The sequence below is a fragment of the Toxotes jaculatrix genome, chromosome 14, assembly GCF_017976425.1.
Source record: "Toxotes jaculatrix isolate fToxJac2 chromosome 14, fToxJac2.pri, whole genome shotgun sequence".
NCBI classification, from domain to species: domain Eukaryota; kingdom Metazoa; phylum Chordata; class Actinopteri; family Toxotidae; genus Toxotes; species Toxotes jaculatrix.
The window spans coordinates 12,742,351-12,761,892 of record NC_054407.1 but is presented as its reverse complement, the minus strand read 5'-3'; the positions used below and the strand labels follow the sequence as shown (position 1 = coordinate 12,761,892).

At 41.1% G+C, this 19,542-nt stretch overlaps 1 protein-coding gene across 2 annotated transcripts in view; it reads left to right on the top strand.

The window, feature by feature from the left end:
- The window catches only part of LOC121192703 (ephrin type-B receptor 1-B), a 149,110-nt gene that overhangs the window by 118,038 nt on the left and 11,530 nt on the right, over positions 1-19,542 (top strand). The window contains exons 8-12 of one of the 2 annotated variants that reach the window (XM_041054513.1): positions 2,243-2,351; positions 3,189-3,253; positions 8,907-9,029; positions 10,294-10,541; positions 11,856-12,071. In XM_041054513.1, the coding sequence (XP_040910447.1) occupies positions 2,243-2,351; positions 3,189-3,253; positions 8,907-9,029; positions 10,294-10,541; positions 11,856-12,071 (761 nt within the window). Of the gene's footprint in view, positions 1-2,242; positions 2,352-3,188; positions 3,254-8,840; positions 9,030-10,293; positions 10,542-11,855; positions 12,072-19,542 lie in introns of both variants that reach the window. The other variant, XM_041054512.1, reaches the window with a different exon arrangement.

Here is a 19,542-nt window from a genome sequence, read left to right as displayed (position 1 = left end):
GCCTTGTCAGGAAGTGAAATCAGTGCTAAAATTAACACAGCATGATTCAGTCTGGATGGATTAAACATTTGACTGGATATGAGTAACATTTACAAGATTTGCCAAAGTGCTACCACACTGTGCCTTGCTCGTCTGTGAGCCTGCCATGCACGTGTGGCCATAGTTTATAATGTATCAAAGACAGGAGTGACATTTCTACGTTGTACTCTGTTAATGATGATGTTGAATGAGACGGTGATGATCTTGAGGGAGGGGAAGATGGGAAGGTTAATAATGATGATGAAGGCGATCACTGCAGCTATTTACCTGTGCAGAGCAGATGTAGAGGCCCAACCATGGCCCCCTTGCTCTCGTTCACGTTTGCAAATGATCTCTCCCTCAAACACATGTGCATACATGCCAGTATGAGCACGCGTCCCTCTCACTCACTCAAACACTGTTTACGGTTCATCCGTTGGCTTGCTGCCATAGCACAACCTTCGTCAAGGCAATTAGCAGCAGACGCTAGAGAACTGCCGACAATCACGCCCACGGCTCCACCTCCTGCCCCTTTACCCGTCCCCTCTTCCCCCGTTGAGCCTCCCCACTGTCTCATGAAGGCAATGCCTTGCCACCCATGTCTCGCTCTCCCTCCATGTCTTTCCTCAAAACATATAATCCCTTTTGTCTTCCTGTCAGCACGTTTTCATACACCTCCACAAGGTGTCCTTTTGCCACCTCTGCACACTCAAACACACATACTGGCAAGGAGTGTGGACTTGATTGACAGGTGTGATTGAAAAAGAGGTGATTGGTCCATCAATAAGGTGACTGATGTTGCAGTTCTCCAGTTCTCTAATAGGCTGAGGCTTCTAGAACTAACTGATTGTAATACGAGCCTGTTTACCAGTGAAACAGGTAGCTGTGTGATTTCTGGCTGTCAGGGGGGAAAAAAATCACCATTCTCATAGGGGTAAAGGGGAGATTTACCAGGACCTCTTGCACCTAATATGCATCAAAAAAGAACAGGAAGACTGCCTGGAAGCTTGAGTAGCTGGAACCTCATTCACACTGTTTGCTTGAAACGTAGTTGATAAATGTGCAAGTTAAAAGAGTGAGCAATTCCTGTCACATTGAGTTTCCTCATATATCCCAGCTCTTGCACTGCTCCAAAGATGCATTAGTTCTCCCTTTATCACTTTAATCCAATAGGCCCATTCTACACGGGGGATTGGATTTAGAAGCTGCTGATTTGCCTGCAGCATGCTAAATCGTGCATCGCTTTAACCACAGTGTTTGCTGGTGCCCAAGTCATGGGAAGACAGGGACACACAAAGATAGCTGAGGATTCTGCTGTGTAGCAGTTTCAGGCAGGCTTTTTGGGCTGTCCTTTGAACTACATTTACTCTTTGAACCGCCGGCAGGCTGCCCTGGCTGTGCACATAAAACATGTTCGGGCTGTATTTGTAATTGGCAGTGGACGAGTTCCTTTTCAACACATGAGAAACAACATTCCAAGGTGCATTTTCTTGTCCGTTCATTTCTGACAGGTATGGCAGTGGAGACTGAGAGGCCCCCCTGGCTCTTTGTAACCATCAGTCTTAGGCTTCTCTCTCACTCTCTGTCTATCTGTCTCTCTCCTGGTTTATCAAACACAACCTGTCAGTGAGTCTTGCTAAAGCTCACAGAATTTCAGTCACCACCTCTCAGCAGAGAGATCAGTATGTTTTCTTTATCCATCAGTACACCCAGTCTAACCATTCTGCTCTGCCTCCTCTTCTTCCTCTCCCTTTACCACCCAAACACACACTCACACACACCCCTGAATAAACACAGTCAGGTCCTTAAGCCTTACCTAAGCCATTCTCAATGCATGTGTGTAATTGTCATGGGGTAACTGGGGCACATGCCCCACCCAATGTATGAGAGCGGGAAATTTGATCCCCCCAAAAGTTGTCATCCATCGATACAGATTCTTTTCTATTGCATAACAATGTACCACAATAGAAACAAAAAAAGATACTTCATGAGTGCAGGTGTGTGTATATGTGCAAGCACACATTCTGGTAGAAAGAGACAAGAGGCAAACTGAAAGTGGACTGACAAGATTCAGGTTCAAGGTGAGCACTCAAACAACACACACACATACACCTTCTCTCTATCTCTCTCTCTCTCTCTCTCTCTCTCTCACTCACCCCCCCCCCCCCCCCCCCTGCCCTTATCTCAACGTCTGTCCATCTGTCTTTCTCTTTGTGTAACACAGATGACTTCAAGTCGGAGCTGAGGGAACAGCTTCCTCTGATTGCAGGGTCAGCTGCAGCAGGAGTGGTCTTTATTGTATCCCTTGTTGCCATCTCCATCGTGTGCAGCAGGTAACCACACTTTCCTCTCTCTGCCTCTCATATTACGTCCAGAAACTGCTGCAAAGTTAGTGACTTCATTGCTACATTTGTCCTTGACAAATAAAACTTTAATAAGCTCCTTCTTTAGTGGCTCTAACGACAGCATATAGCATGTAGCAAATATAGCTGTATGTAGAAAATGACATTCTTTGACTCTGAAGCTCATCCGTTCTGGTGTATTCGTAAGACATACTGCATATAACAATATAGCCAAATCCCATGGTTACACTTTGGAACGTATGTGCACTCCTCACACATACATACTCTTATAGAGGATTTATTAATAGCAATCAGTTTGATGGAAAGGAAAGCCAAGTTGCCAAGTTGACATATTTGAAATGAAATATTCAATTCCGTAGAGAACTTAACAATTACTACTTTGCCCTGTTAACTTACTTAAGTCAAACCAATTTAATATTGCAGCAGTTTGACACATTGTCACACTCCTATCTTGCTCCGCTTTAGATATATGAAAGTCGAATTTTCTGCAGTGCTGTGTGCAACTTTGAGCAAGTAAAGTGTTCATCAAACAGGCCAGGCTCTTTTGATGCTGAGGCAGAGGAGACAGATGAAAAGCAAAGAGATCCTATCAAGGTCTAATTAAAAATCAGCTCATTTTCATAAACTTCATTTGCCATTGCTAACCCTCTGCAACTGATTCAATTTCAGCCACGTCATTTTCAGGCCATACAGAGAAACATGAACAGTAATAAGGCCTCGTTTACACTTCCTTTCATCCTGTCATCTCTCGCGCTCTGTCTCTCTCTCTCTTTCTCGTTTCTCACTCAATAATCATTGCTCCTTTAGGAAAAGGGCATACTCCAAGGAGGCGGTATACAGTGACAAGTTGCAACATTACAGCACTGGAAGAGGTAAGTCCACCCTGAAACTTAGTGCACATATTAGCTAGTGGTTTGTTTTTTGTTGCACACTTTGACCCCATATGTTTATTTGTATTTAAATTAACACCATTTCTCAAATGTCTCTAATCATGTGGTGGCTTGTGAAGCACTTTACCTTCTTTCCTCATAACTCCTGGACTCTAAGACTTTTCCTGGATTTCATGGATCGAGATGCAAGCATCAGTAAAGCACACACAAATTTTGGCCTGAGCAGAACAATTTATTTTGTCACTTCTACTACCAATTTTATCCAATCTCAAATTTGGTACATAAAATACTCAGAAAAACTGTAAGGACAGTAATAATCATAAAATGTGTTCAGATGTTTTTTTTGATATACGATTTGGTTTGTTTGCCAGACTCCTGGCAGCACAGTCTATTTAACATAGCCTGTATTAACTCTTGGACACATTGTGCAATTGCAACATTAGTCTATGTACTCTCGTACTCTATGAAATACTGTGGCTCTATAGGTGACACCACAGTCATGTGATAAATTAGTTCTAATTTAGTAGTCCCGAATCCCACTCACTTTCGTGAAATGTGGTGTCATTAATCCTTATTCAAATCCCTAATAGTCCCAGACAGGATTTAGGTATGCTGCAGAAATCACGGCAGCATACATTTAGAGGATTGTGTTGCCTATGTGCTTTCAGGATATTCTCCCACATTTTAGTCATATTTTCGACAACCCCATTTTCGTCTTTGCAGTGTTCTCTTGCTGTCATGTCATGTATGATATGTGACGTGCATAAAGCATGTACTCCTTTATAATGCATTAATGAAAAGGAGGTGAGGTAAAAGAGAATTACCTCAGGTAGCAGCCGTCTATGGACGTAAATGACATTTTCTTTCCTTTACACAATGACACTGACTGACAGTCATCTCTCAGGGCTTTACGATAGCAGTGATTGAGTCATATTTTAAGCACTCCCCTGGCGCTGACTGATGAGGGGAAGGAGCCTGGAGGGACACACATATAAGCTCCAACACACACACACACACACGGGTATGTCTAAGTTTTGTACCTCAAATGAAAGCCCTATGTCCTGCCAGCCTAGCAATCTGTAAAAGGGCTCACTCAAGGGGATAGAGTTTTGTCGAGCCTAACACAGCAAAGTGTTTCAATGCAGTTACTTTATGTCACAGCTACACCGGTAGCAACCGGGGGCTCATTAAAACTGCTGTGGGCAGAAGAGTCAGTTTTGTCACAGGCTATCTTTGAGAAAACCAAATGCAATTAACATAAGTGGTGAAAATAAACAAAAGATCAGACACGCTTGCATCCCTAATCATCAAATGAGTAATTTGAAGAGGAGAGGAAATAAAACTCTGATAAAGGATCCTATTCATAGGTTTATTACTAAAACCTTCACACCGCCAACACTCAAGAAGTAATCCCCCCACCCCATGATACATTGTTTTCTTCTATTCTCCCAAGATTTGACTGACAGTTTTGTAATTACAGTATTCAACGCAACAATAAAATAGCGCTACTCAGCCAATTGTTTTGGGTGAATCTCCAAAAATGTGTTGCTTGCTTTCACCCAGCTGCTGACTGTTCCAGCTGTTGCCACACACGTCAGGTGATGCCTCCTCATTTCCAGCCCACCTAATGTGACAGGTGTCAAGAGGGATGCTGCTCTGTAGTGTTCTGTAGCGTAGCTGTAGTGTAACTGAATTGTTTGGTTATGAAAATCACATAACAGTTAACATTATACCAAACGTTGGGTGGGAATATAATGACCATCAGATTGGAACAGACACAGGAACACACACATCATTGCCACAGATGAATCAAGTGCTGCTTATGTGGCTTGGATAAATAACCTCCCTCAGAGCCAAGGGTAATTTTTTTTCTGTTTTAATTGCTTACATCAGGGCATTATCAGTATCACCAGCCTTTCATCCATATATCATATTGCACACACCTCACTGCATCTGAGCACTGACAATTTTTCTCAGTGCATCTATTTTACTCCTTTTCACAGTCTGTCAACATGAGCTACAGTGCATTCAGAAAGTTTTCAGACCCCCTCACTTTTTCATTTTATGTTGCAGCCTTATGCTAAAATAATTTAAATTCAGTTTTTTCCTTCATCAATCTCTGCTCAAAGAGAATTTTAGAAATGTTTGCAAATTTATTAAAAATAAAACTGAAATATCACGTTGACATAAGTATTCAGAGGCTTTACTCAGTAGCTTGTTGAAGCACCTTTGGCAGTGATTAAGCCTCGAGTCTTCTTGGGTATGACACGACAAGCTTTGCACGCATGGATTTTGGGGATTTTCTGCCATTCTTCTCTGCAGATCCACTCAAGCTCCATCAGGTTGGATGGGGACTGTCGGTGGACAGCCATTTTCAAGTCTCTATAGAGATTTTCAATTGGGTTCAAGTCAGGGTTCTGGCTGGGCCATTCAAGGACATTCACAGAATTGTCCTTAAGTCACTCCTGTGTTGTTTTGGCTGTGTGCTTAGGGTCAGTGTCCTGTTGAAAGATGAACATCTGGCCCAGTCTGAGGTCCTGAGTGCTTTCATTAAGGTTTTCATTAAGGATATCTTTGTACTTTGCTTTCCAAATCATATCCAAGGCATCTTGATATTTGCTGAAAATGAATTGAATCAAAAATTTTATTTAAATTTTATTTAAATAATTAAATTTTTTTTCTGTATGCACTGTAAATTAACAGAGACATTTCTAAGATGAATGTTTACTGTATGCCCTAATGCTTCTCTGCATATGACTACCAACGCATCTTAAATCTCTGATGTTCGAACCCTGTTTGTCGCTTAGTTGCCTTCAGCTGTTGTTTGTGCTTCAGCATCTGGAGCTCACAATGAATTAGAATGGGATTCGCAAGCCCATTTAACAGATATTGTTATGGTTAGGTGCCAAATACTGTCTGTTTACACTTCAGTTATTTCTTTTTTCTTTCTTTCCGCTACATAAAGCATTCATACATGTGAATTCAGAGAGTTAACTAAGGCATAAACAGAACCGATAAATATCTGTAGATTGTGGTGACATTTATCTTTGCCCTTCAACATTTCCATCTTTCATCCTCATCAAGTATAACAGGCCAAACCCTTTTTGCTGATCAGAATTTTATCTTTCACAAAGTGAAGACTTGCAGAATGCACCACATGCCTGATAAACCCACACAAACATTTCACTGCCTGTACCAGTGTGACTGTTAATCCCATACAATTTTTAGATCCCTTCTGTGATTTCCATACTAGTAAGCCACAGTGTGTGTCTGACAAATGATTTTCTGACATCAAACGACGGATAATTAGTTTGTGTTTAGGAAGTAAACTCAACTCATTATATTCACAGAGCCACAGAATAGATTAGTGTGCATCTTAGACCGACATGAAATGGGAATGTATTCACTATAGGCATACAGTGCCCTGCAACTGTTTATGTTAATTTCTCAGAGTGGGTAATCATATAAAACATATAATTGCTAACTACTGAAATTGCTAAATTACAAAAGTTGTCAGGGAAAAGGCATCAGAAGAAATTATGTTGCCTTGGTGAAAGGCTAACAGATGAAAGATTATCCTTTAACTTAAAAAGATGAGCATTTATGAAGCTACTGTTTCATTTACTGGCATTGCTGTTTGTCTTGTCTTGTAGGCAATATGTAAATTCTGTGTAGTAGGACCAGTAATTTAATTGTACCCATTGCTGGTAATAGATTAATGTAAGCATTACTGCCATACAGTTGATTTGTGGCTACATTAGGGGCCATTCAGTAAACGGGCAGGGCAGACTAATAGCAGGGTAAATGCTGGACATTGGTGAAAATAACACGGTTAAGTGCAGTGCAGTAAACTATAATTTGTAATGCCGGTCAACTAAATACTCTTAACTGTTTGAGCTGTTGTGTCATAGTTTAAGGATTTTGTTGAGATTCATAACCCAAATTCCCTAAATTAATCAGTTTATCCATTCAGCCATCTAATTTAGAAAGGTATAAAATTATGGTATGTGTTGTTGGATGCCCTTGAGTCATTGCAGCAGCCATGCTTTGTCTCCCAACAGGCTTGTTGTTTTATATGTTGGGTAAAAATAGAACTGACGTTTGGACACATTTGTTTCATACACTCAGATGAAGGACCAAGAAAATATTAACGGAGGAATCTATTTTTTATCCAGTGGCCTTAAAAAGATGTGTCCAGTTAACCAGGTCTACACCAGAGGGAGGGAGAGAGATAAATTGTTTGCATTTTAAATTATACATGAAAGTGGGCTCTGAACTGTGAATTAGAAAGTAATGGGTTTTCCGTATGTGCACACCGACGTGCGTGCATATGTGCCTGAGATTTTTGAGTGTGTTCTCATATGTTTGTTGTTGTACTGTATGTGCTCCCCGCTGAGATTTTGAGTCCCACCCAGTGGTGCTGCTGAGTGAGCAGCTTGGGGGCACTTATAAACAGAATGACTTTATGGAATGAAAAGCTTTAAACCCGCCGATGGATTAACTTGAATCCAGTCTGTATGGAATCTGTAATGAGCAATTACATTCACACAGACAGGGTTCAAGGCAATTAGTGCAGTAACTAGAATCGGCTTTTAGTCAAGAGCGAGGTGAGGCACCTTGATCCCTCCAAGACCAGACCTTATCCTCCTCCTGTCTCCTGAGACCACCTCCCTCTCTCCATGTGGCTTACGCAAATGAGCAGGCACAAATTGACTTGATGGAGATGGAGAGGTTTATTCCAATCATGGCTGCCAAGGGTTTGACAAAACAGCTCTGAGATAGAGGGCTGCCCTTGGGTGTCACTGTAGAAATGATGATTTTACGTATGCTTGCTTGCTGCAATGTCTGTCTTGTGGCAGTGTGTATTGAGTTTGTTTACAAGTGTTTTCTCGGCAGTCCTCCCCACCCCGGTCTGTCGACACAGAAAATTTGTCGTCCATTTCCAGACATCTCCAGTCTGTGAACTGAGCTCACCTATCGCAGAGTGGCATAAAAAGCTAGTTGATAGCGCTGTGGTTTTATCTCTTTATGAGCTCCTATAGAGAAAGGCTGTGGGGAAATTGGTTCTACCACTATCAAAGAGCAGAGACTGCTAGGGTAAGGGATAAAAGGGTAAAAAAAATCTGTCTACATTTACTCTTTCTATATGCCCTTATCCCTCTCTCTGTTCCATCACCCCCCTCTCTCTCTCCCTTTCTGTTTTTTTCTGGTCTGTTTCCCCCTTCCAAGTACTGAATCATCAAACCACCATTTTGTACTGAGGCTGTTCCTATAATCATCCACCTATACAAATTAATTCTTGCAGTATGCATTAATATTCATTTACATATTGTAGCGCCCCTGTCTGTCTATGACGAGGGAATGTAGAGCAAATGGAGTTATTATCATTTACAACTGCTGAGAGCTTGTAGTGATTGTAAGTAATGCAGTGTCACACTGTGATTTAAGCTGCGACTTGAAGGGCAATTGTATTCATCAACCATTACCACGAGACATTAGCCAAAGGAAAAAAAAAAAAAAGAACAGTTTCTTCTTCTGGAAAGCTCATTGAGCACTTTGGTTGTTCTAGAACTCTCTTTGCGAGCCGACATGTCTAACTGCCCCTCCCCACTGGGCTGCCCGACCCACTTCTCAGGCTCCCCGGGGATGAAGATCTACATTGACCCCTTTACCTACGAAGACCCCAACGAAGCTGTACGAGAATTTGCCAAAGAGATTGACGTCTCCACTGTCAAGATCGAGGAGGTCATTGGTGCAGGTATGGGGAACGGGTGTTACGGAACACGGGTGTGTGTGTGTGTGTGTGTGTGTGTGTGTGTGTGTGTGTGTGTGTGTGTGTGCACTTATGTGTGCATGTGTGTGCAAGGTGAATGTGGTTTGCTATATTTTCCATGCATTATTTTGAGTGCTTGTGTGCAAACAAGTTTAGCCTGAATCTGGTCAAGGTCGTAAAGCCCAGCCCTTTTGGCAGCCACGTCAGATGGGAACATGTGAAGGCCCTATGTCAAGAGCAGCACCAGCATATAGGCCAGCTACCCTGGGACCTAATGACATTAGAAAGAGCTCAAGCCTTGCGGCCTATTCCCTGTGCTTCTCTGTTTTTGGATCCTATTAGAGTTGCTCTCTAACATGTTCTACCTTACATCATCCCTTTTCACTTACTTTACATGTAAAATAGATAGTAGACATGTTGTCCTCATTTCAGAATTACCTCTTTTGTATTGTTAAAAATGTCTGTTTAAATTGATGAATAGGTAATTATTGCTGAAGGTAGTGATTGCTTTGAATTAAATTCTGAAATTTACTTGGAGGCTAAAATAGTTTCAGCCTAATATCACATACATATGAATGTATATCCAACATGTCCTTTTCCTTGGGCCCGGACACACCTTTTTTTTTTTTACAGCGACGGCATGCTGATACTGATTGTGTTGGATCATACAGAGGCTAAAATACCCCTGGTAATGAGACTGGGCCTGGAATAGCTCCTACAGACTGGCCTACTCAGCAAGCTAGGTGTGAGGAAGTGACAGAGATAGGATAGGGGTAAAGATGCAGGGGGACTAACTAATTAAAGATTTCCGTTTTTGTTGATTTCACTGTGTGGTGTCTCTGCAGGACACCAAGGTGGTGATAATTAATCAAAAGTGTTCCAGATATTTACCAGATAGTGCTTGCCTGTTATTCTTTGATGAATATGAAGACACTTGGCAGGCTTTTAGGATAAATGACTACTGTGAGTCAGAGGAGCCACACTGTTAAGAATATCTTGAAGGAGCAACACTGGAAGAGTATTGGACAACACTCATGCTTGGTATAGACTAAATCAAAATCCATAATAGCTCTTTGGGTAATATTTCTGCCAGGGGACATGAGACGTAAATAAGCTTGATAAATGAATAGATTTAGATCTAATCAACTCTACGAAGCCTTTGTCTGATCACATTTTCATAATGAAAAATAGATCAGTTCTTGTTTTTGACAGAGCCTCCACCGTACACCTCTCTCTATTTCCCTTCTAGGTGAGTTTGGGGAAGTGTACAAGGGCCGTTTGAAGCTGCCTGGTAAAAGGGAGATCTACGTAGCCATCAAGACTCTGAAGGCAGGCTACGTGGAGAAGCAGAGGCGGGACTTCCTGTCTGAGGCATCAATCATGGGTCAGTTCGACCACCCAAACATTATCCGGCTGGAGGGTGTTGTCACAAAGAGCCGTCCTGTCATGATCGTCACAGAGTTTATGGAGAATGGCGCTCTTGATTCATTCCTCAGGGTGAGTAACTTTTGTGAAAACATACATGAAGTGTGTCATACAGTTACATGGAGTGTTCATAAGCTATATTTAGGAGATTTATAGAAACTGCATTATGGGACTGAGAAGCTAATTGGAAATGAATCGTTAAAAGGCCTCAGAAAACGAGTTCATGCAAAGAATCCCTCCTAATACAAATTGGAATGAGCCTTCTCAATCTATCCAGTGCCAACAGAGAATATGTTTCATGACAATGAACATGATTTCAATCATTCTTAATTTGAAAATTTCCACACTAGCTGCCCCTATCAGCCTTTAATTTCTCTATTAACGCCTGGAACTATTAATGGACTCTTCACTCTTTCTTTTATGGTCAGGACTGAGCAGACATACAGCTTAATCAATATTCAACTCTCTTTCTTTCCTCCTTCAATCTCATGGATTGGTGTTCTATTCCACTTTGATCTAGGGTGGGTTTAAAGGGGCTCTTTGAAGTTGGCTTTGCTAACCGCCACATCCGACTTGTGTTTCCATCGATCTCCCTTACCCTCTTATTTGTTACTGTGTTTCGGGGGTTCAAAGCTTGCTCTTCAGAGTATTCACACAGGGGTAGGGGCACCATACGTGGATGTAAGAGAGATGGATGCCTGCATGCCTGAATGAAACAATGACCTAACACCTACAGTGAGCAATAATGGGTTCAGGAATATATTTTGTTTATCTAATACAAGCATAGTCTTCCTCTGGATATTAAGAGGATTTGAAAAACAAGAAAAGAGATCAAGATGGTGATTTTGTACTAGCAAAGTGTAAACAAGTGATTTAAAACAAAGGGAATGAAAAGAAACTATGGCCTCTAATAAGTGAGCATAATTACTTGCGATGAAAAAAGGTAGCTCCAAGCTGAAATAGCTGTTTGTCACTTATGTACATGCTAGGTATAACAAAACATCAGTGCTTTTCTAATTCTGGAAGAGAGTCCCACTGGGCAGCTTTGATGAAAACTGAATTTCTGAAGACATTATAATAACATGTCATCTGTATAATACAGCAGAAAATAGCACAAACATGTAATTTATTTTGGACTGATATCTCCTAATAAAGAATCAGATCCAAACAGAATTAAAATTACAACATTCAAGCCTGGTATTTTTAGCCAACATACTATCTATGATTCAGTGACGAACCAACATAATTAGTTCATTATCATTAAAAGCAGATATGTTAGCGTTTGCTGAAATCTCTCTGTCCTCCAGCCATTCTCATTTAATGTTAATCATGCCAAAAATAATATCTAGATAACTGTTTTCATTTATATTCCTCTCTGTCCTCTAGCAAAATGATGGTCAGTTCACGGTTATCCAGTTGGTGGGAATGATGCGTGGGATATCAGCAGGGATGAAATATCTCTCAGAAATTAACTACGTCCATCGTGACCTGGCTGCACGAAACATTTTGGTCAACAGCAACCTGGTGTGTAAAGTGTCAGACTTTGGTCTGTCACGCTACCTACAGGATGACACCTCTGATCCCAGCTATACCAGCTCTCTGGTGAGTACTTGCAGTGTTCATATTTCATTTTGCTCGAGTGACATGGATGACATTGAATGGATAACATTATCTCTTTTGTCCATCGAGTGTTTATCTGCATGTGGTGTATGGTTAGGAGTCCAGTTCACTTTTTATTGAGAGCTCCAGCTGTCGTGACATCCTAAAAACCGTCATCTACCAGTCTAATCAGTTTTGCTTCTATCTGACAATGTCTCAGTCTTTTTGAAGGTCTTAGAAACCTTTCACCTTTTCAGTGCCTTTCATTTTATATGAGCTGTCTCTATCTTCTCCCTCATCCTCCTTCCCCCTCTTCCCTATATTCTGCAAGTCACGGACCACAGGTCTGTCACATCTTCATTAGTGTGGAGACAAGCCTCCTCTGGGAAGGCTCCTCTCTCGTTGACATGCCCAGAGTGCAGAGAAACCAAAGGGCATTGTGGCCTCTCAAACTGACAGCTCCCACCCCCTCTCTCTCCCCTCCTCCCTCCTCTCTCACACTCCTCATTCATTATTACTGGGGCATCATGGGAGGCTTTGGCTCCTCATTAACTCCTCCACACTACAGATCTGTAATTATTAGCAGCCATCGTTAGTTCATCTTCAGCCTCTCCTTTTCCTAATTCAAAACACACTCTTACACCCTCACAAACACACGGCACAGGTCATTAGGACTCCCTGCATGCCTGAGTATGTGCGTGTGCTTTTATTTGAGTATGTGTGTGTGTGAGTGTGAGTGTGGGTATATCAGCAGTGTTGTGCACAGGCATATATGTGTGTCTCTGCGTGGATGGGTGTGCGCAGACACGTGCATGTGTCTGGCTTCACCTCATTGACTCTGCTTTGAGACTTTGGTGCAAATTAGCTTGTTTTGCTGCAGATGTATCATGTGCGTTGCTGTGTGCACTTTGTAGAATTAATGTAAAATATAAGTAGACTTATAGTAGCCATACAGTTCAATCTTGCAACCCCCTTGGCCACACCCTTTATTTTATCTGTTAGCCTCCAATTTTGGGTTGACAGCCTCCTGTGGTTCAACATAACCTTTTCTGCCAGTCTTACCCAGGAGTAGAGATTTTCACTTGAAATTAAACCACCTTGGGAGCTCTTCCTGGACATGATTCATTGTATACACTGTGAATGTACAGCATAATGGTAGCATTACCTATAGTATGAATAAATATGAATATAATATGAATACATTATGCTATAAAAAGTGCCTGTTTTTAGGATTAGCTTCAGAAGTATTTCAATACATGCAAAACTTGAGATCAAAAGCATGCAGTCAGCCTGTGAGGCAGTGCTACCCAGGTGCGAAAAGAGAGTTCTCAAAATAATTTGTCTTCATCTAAATATAGGAGGAAAAAACACAACAGTGTACTTTATATCAACTTTATTTCCACCATTGTGGTGAGGCTCAGGTACAAACTTCTCTCTTTTAGAATTAGGCCTATCACTTTTTGTTATATTCAGAAACACACGTGCACAACATTCAGTGCAAGCTCAGGGTAGACTTCTGATTGGCAGGAGATGGTAGCCCAAGTGTGAACTGGAAGTGTGTCATAGGGGCCAGAGGAGACATAACCTCACGTTGGTTTGGCTGAGAGCTAATTGCTCCCCAGGAATAGCTTGCTTTGTATACTTGACCCTTGTGGCTAAACTTTGCTGAATGGGTCTTATTTAACAACAAAGAGGAGCAGCACCTATGTTGTCTGCGCCGCTGAGCTTGCTAATAAAACAGGGTGTAAAAGGTGGGGACTGGATTATAGATTGTGGTCGGCATTTTGATGTTGTTTAATGCAAACAAAGTCTCCTTGAGGGCATTATCTGGACAGTCAATAGAGAAGGTGAGGTTTGAAGTTCAACACACTCAGGGTTTTCGACTGTGTTTTTCTTTTCTTTTTTTTTTTGGTTTTTAACTAAGCTTTGGCTGTCTCACTTCTATACTGAATGCTGCCTCATTATCATAAGCATCCAGATGAAATCTTCAGTTCCATAACTATTTTTTATTCCTTCCAAATCAAGAGAGCCATTACATTCATATCTCACCACATACTGAGAGAATTATTCCATCAATATGTCAGTTAGGTTCATAAATAAAAGTAAATGTAATCAGCTAACATATGAACACAGCTGACCATAGCTGTTAGCTAACATCATAGATGATATTATCCCTTTCATGTCACTTGTCCTTCAGATACCCCATCCCTTGAATTCTGGGGAACAAGCAAACAAGAATGTGTGGATGTTGGGGTCCACAGGTTCTGTACAGGATAATATACTGTAATTAAGCTATGCACGGTGCCCTTCATTCCATGACCTCTTCAGCTATGACCTGACGCTAACCAATCAGCAAGCAAGGCTGGCGTGGCAGACAAGGCCGAGGGAATCAGGGAAATTAAATTGCGCTGACGTGCAGTGATTTACATCGCCATCGACCCCCTCCTCCAGCAAATTAATCACCTCTTTCCCTCTACTGCTTTTCTAATTTTTCCCTGCAATTCTAGGCACACCAATTACAGTGCCTGTGGTGTAATGCTGGATGTATGGTTGGGAGGACATGCTGGTAATTGTGTTAACCCTGGATGTGGGTTCATTCTGGAGCAGTGTTGTGGAGGTTTCAGACAGAAGGGAGCTGTCCTCCCTCTCTGTTGGCTGCTCACCAAAGTCGTGATTAATTAGACTCACAGGACAATGCTGGGACTGCACTGGTCTTGCTAAGGTTATGTGTGCTAATTAATTTAAAGACTTTAAAGAGTGTGTGTTTCATTGTAGCTGTGGCTTTCTTGTATTTGTATTTGCAATGCTGCCTCGTTATATATACAGTACATGGTTGCATGGCTCAGGAAGTCGTCCACAGGTACATCACAAGCTCATGTGAGATGTGAGTGACCCTGCTTACCTGACAAAGGAGAGGAATGATTTTTGAACACTTGGAGGACCAGGAAGACTTCCATATCACTCTCCTTATTCACCAATCTGTCTGTCTGAGGAGCCATCCATCCATGCATCCATTTATCTATCTTTTCTTTTTTTTTCGGCTGCCCACTTCTTTTCCATTTCAAGGCTTTTCCTGGAGCAACACAGAGGTGCATCGGAACAGCATACTCAGTGTAAATGTGACAAATGATGAGTCAAACTGTTTGCGGCCGTGATGGGTCATATGTTTTGCTGTGTGTTTTGTGTTCATGGGTGAGTGAAAGTCAGAAATCTGGGCATGGTCACTGGGGGTTTAATGCACAGTTTGTGACCAAAATAAGAGAGCAAGTGGTCGATAGGGAGGGGGTGTGTGTGTGTGTGTGGATATGTTTCCAAAATCTGGCATGAGAGTATAGCGTGTCAAGTCTATAACAGCTTAGACAAGTGCTGTTACCCTTGCTATGTAGGGTTCATGCCCACAGGGCCATAGTGAGGAGGGCAGTTGTGGGTCAAGAATTTCTGCTTGTGCCTTAGCTGACGATGTGGAAAGGCTGTCATTGCCCTGTATGTCACGAAATATGTAGTGTATGTTGTGACTGAGTGTGCATATATATATATATATATATATATATATATATATATATATATATATATATATATATGTGGTTAGAAGTATGTATGTGTGCTGTGTTTTTGGGTAAACACATGTATGTCCCTTAGGTGTCTTTCCTTCCTGTGTGTGTGTGTGTGTGTGTGTTTGTGTGTTTTTGTTTGTTTGTTTGTGTCATTGAGGCTGAGAGGGGTTGAAAGGCGAGGTCACACAGAGCCAGTAACAAAGCTCATCCGTCAAATCCCTGTGACCTGAGTGACATTCTCTCAGCTCCGCTCCAGTGCTCACACTATGTGGACCGCTCTGTTGTTTCTGTCATTTGTCTGTTTTCTATTTGCATCCCTTCCCCTCCTCTCTCTGGCTTCAGGCCTATGCACTTTTTTGGCTTATCTATTCAACTTGTAGTGAAATATTTATGCACTGCACTGTCAGTTAAGGGGACAGAGTCTCTGAGTAAACAAGAATTGAAATGGGAACATGTCCATATGGACCAGGCCAAAAGCAAACAAAGGGACTTTCTTTTAGATTTTATTTTTATGACATATCACATATTCAAACATAGAATACAGTTTTTTCTACACATTAAACCTGTAAAACCTTTGAGGTTGTTGCCATGACTTCCATACATCAAACCACACAGCATGATACACACCCCAAAATGCCCGCTATTATCACAGCTAATTTCAGTAAAAGAGTCAAGTTAATTTATGCAAAAATAAGATTTAGCAAATATCTGCATAAAGAAACATTTAAACAGGACAACACCTGTTTCATCACAGAGGTGATAATAGAGCTTGTATTTTAAAGAAAGCAACTGTAAATGTGGATCTCACATTCACTGTTTAGTTCACAGTACACCACATGGCAATTTCACACTACAGTATTGTCGGTAATAGGCATGTGCTTCAATCTTTGTAATATTAAAACTGTTTAAGATTAAGAGCATTTATTTATTTATCAGTCTAGATAAAGATAAGATGCAATCCTCTGATTCTCTTTGATGCTGCACAGCAGTCATTCTCCCTCTATAATTCAACAATCAACAACTAGGTTCACTGTAGACTATTTCTGATATTCAAAAAACAACCTGCGTATACACATACATTGCCGAGGTTCCAAATCAAATGTCTGCTCTGATATGTTGTTGAATGAAACACAAATTCAGATTCATGTTTTGTGCGATATCTCTAAAAGTTGACAGCTAGATCTGCATCACATCATGTGACTCACAGGTGATGTGTGGTAGAAATACCCTACCATTTCCTACTCCCTCTTTTAGCTTGATTAGCACATACTCAGTGAGATGCCAGGTACTTACTATCATCTGTTAGTTTCACTGAGAGAGCATGTAGAAAAGTTCATATTCTCCGACACAGATCCTCACTTCCCCATCCCCAATAAGTATGAGTCACCAGTGCAGTGACCAAGCATCATCCCCAGCTGGCTTTCCACCTGAATGTCCTGCCAAAATGCGGGCACTGCGGCTGGGAAATGAAGTGAAGCGTTTTTGTTTTCTTTTTTTATCTCTTGGTTTTGTATTTGAAACCAATTAAGATGTTTCCCCGCTAATTTTATTTAGATTGTTGAGTTTAATTTGCTCAGTTTTGGGTTAATGTAACAGCAGGAGTGGAAAATGAATATGGAGGAGTTATAGGTTCAGAAAACAAGAGGGAAAGAAATGACCCATACCTGGTCCCTGCATCAAAGAGAGAGCAACCATCCAAAGCACCCCACCTTGATTTATACCTTCTGTCATGTTTGCCAGAGTCAGTATAAGGTGGGCATTGATTTGCCATCTGTGGCTGTTGGACTGCATTTGCATCAGAGCAGGATGAAGTGTTTTGTGTACAATTAAATCAGTAAAAAAGGGATACTTTTTCCGTTGATGAGCCTGTCTCAATAAAAAAAACACCATAGTGCAGTTACAAAAGGGACATTTAATTTGGTTAACCAAAGTAGTGGCTTCATAATAAGAACTTCTGCTTTTTAAAATCAATTTAAAAAATAAATAAATAAATGAAGTGCCAACATGACCATTGCTTTTTTCATATTCTTCTCATTAAAGGAGCCTTCATAACTACCTTCCCCGTAGCTTTAACATCATGAGGAATAAATTGGCCTCACCTTTAAAGGAGAAATCAGACTTTAGACTGATAAGACTGTAGATGTAATTGCCTATTTTCCAAAACCTGTGTAGGAACCATGGGGCCAGGGTCACTTTTTTAGGACAGACTAGTAACAGTAAGATTTGATACATGCTAGGTTTAATTTGATGGTGCCAGCAGATGCCAGAAATGTCGAGGTCTGTTGGTGTAGATTCCTTGAGAGAGTTTAATTTTCTGTTTAACAGAACACAGTCAGGTGCTAATGGTGTCGGGGATAGGGAGTAAATAATAACATATAATACACAGATGATGCATAAAGCTATTAGAAACAGGGTGAAGATTTGTTTTTTTCTTAACCTAATTGTGTAGAAAGCAAAACATGTAGAGTTACGAAAAAGCAGCTCATAAAAATCACCATAGGTGGGTCTGCCGTTTCTGAGGGAAGTCTCTAGGGGACTTGGTGTCACTTCTCTTCTATCCAAATGAAATAAAGAAAGACAAAAATATTGCTAACAACCTCAGAATGTCACACAAAAACAAATCTACGTGGTTAGGCCTTAACTATGCTTAAGCCAGAAAAGCCTTTACCTGCCTGAAGCCTGAATGAGCTGCACCGGATCGATTTGAAATGAGCCCAGAAACAGCATAACAAGGCCTGTGTTTTGCGTGATATGTGTAGAGATGAACATTTCATTTTGTAATACCATCAAGTTGTTAAATGTTAATGTTTGCCACGAGCTGTGCAAAGCTACAACAGCAAAAAAAAACTTCCATATGCTGCACTAAATCTTGTTTGTCAAGTAAAATTGATTTTGTTTTCCTGGCTGAAACATGTAGTGCGTATGCTTTTATGAATCAGTTTGCAATATTTTTGCTATCTTCATAATGAACAGTTTTACATACAGAGGTCAACCTGTCGCCATTCTATCAATTCTGGCGCGGTGGCCACGCCAGCCCCCATCCTCCGTCCTTTGTCCCTCTAGTTTTATCAGATTATAGAGTTATAGATGACTGGAATGCAGTTGGTGATAAGCGCTAGTCAGCAACTCCTAGATGACTATAATTATCAGCACACTCTCTAAATACATTAAATATACTGTGATCTGATTGGATTTCAGTTCAGAATGCTAAAGACAGAAGATTCCTGGAAATATGAGGCATACGTATTTTAATCTTGATCATGATTGAATTTTTCCAGAAGCAGAGCAATTATGCGAGGCTATTCTGGGTGTACAGTATTCTTTCGTTCCCCTCTGTTATCTTCCCACACAGTGTGGGGAAGTTGTTAGAATTCATTTGTTAATCAAATCTAAAAACAAAACAAAACAAAAAAAAAACAAAACAAAAAAGCCTGTGTGGGACGGTTTAAGATCTTCAGAACACAAATGCTTCCTTCAAGTTTAGCATGACTTCATTGTCTTTATGGTGAAAGACCTGTGTCTTTAGCCTCCACCAGACATTCCCATGGGTGTCTGAATAACTAACATCTCTGTCACCAGCCACCTTTTTTTCGTTTTTCTTTTTCTTGTCCTATTTTTCTCCCCATCTCTCTGTGTCACTCTTCCTCTCTCGGCCTCTCTCTCCATCTCCTCGGCTCTCAGGATTTCATTAAATGGATGTTGATGGAGCACTCTCCCCAGCTTAAGTAAATGTGCTCAAGTCCATTTGAGTGTGCATTGTTTGGAAATGGATTACTGAAGTTGGGAGAGTAAAGGAAAGGAGAAGAGGGAACAACGAGGGTGGGGGGTGGGGGCTATGGGGGGAGACAGGGAGAGGGAGATCTACATATTTGACTTCCAGATGAGGGAGAAAGTTTATTTGGAATCTCTAAATAGCTTCT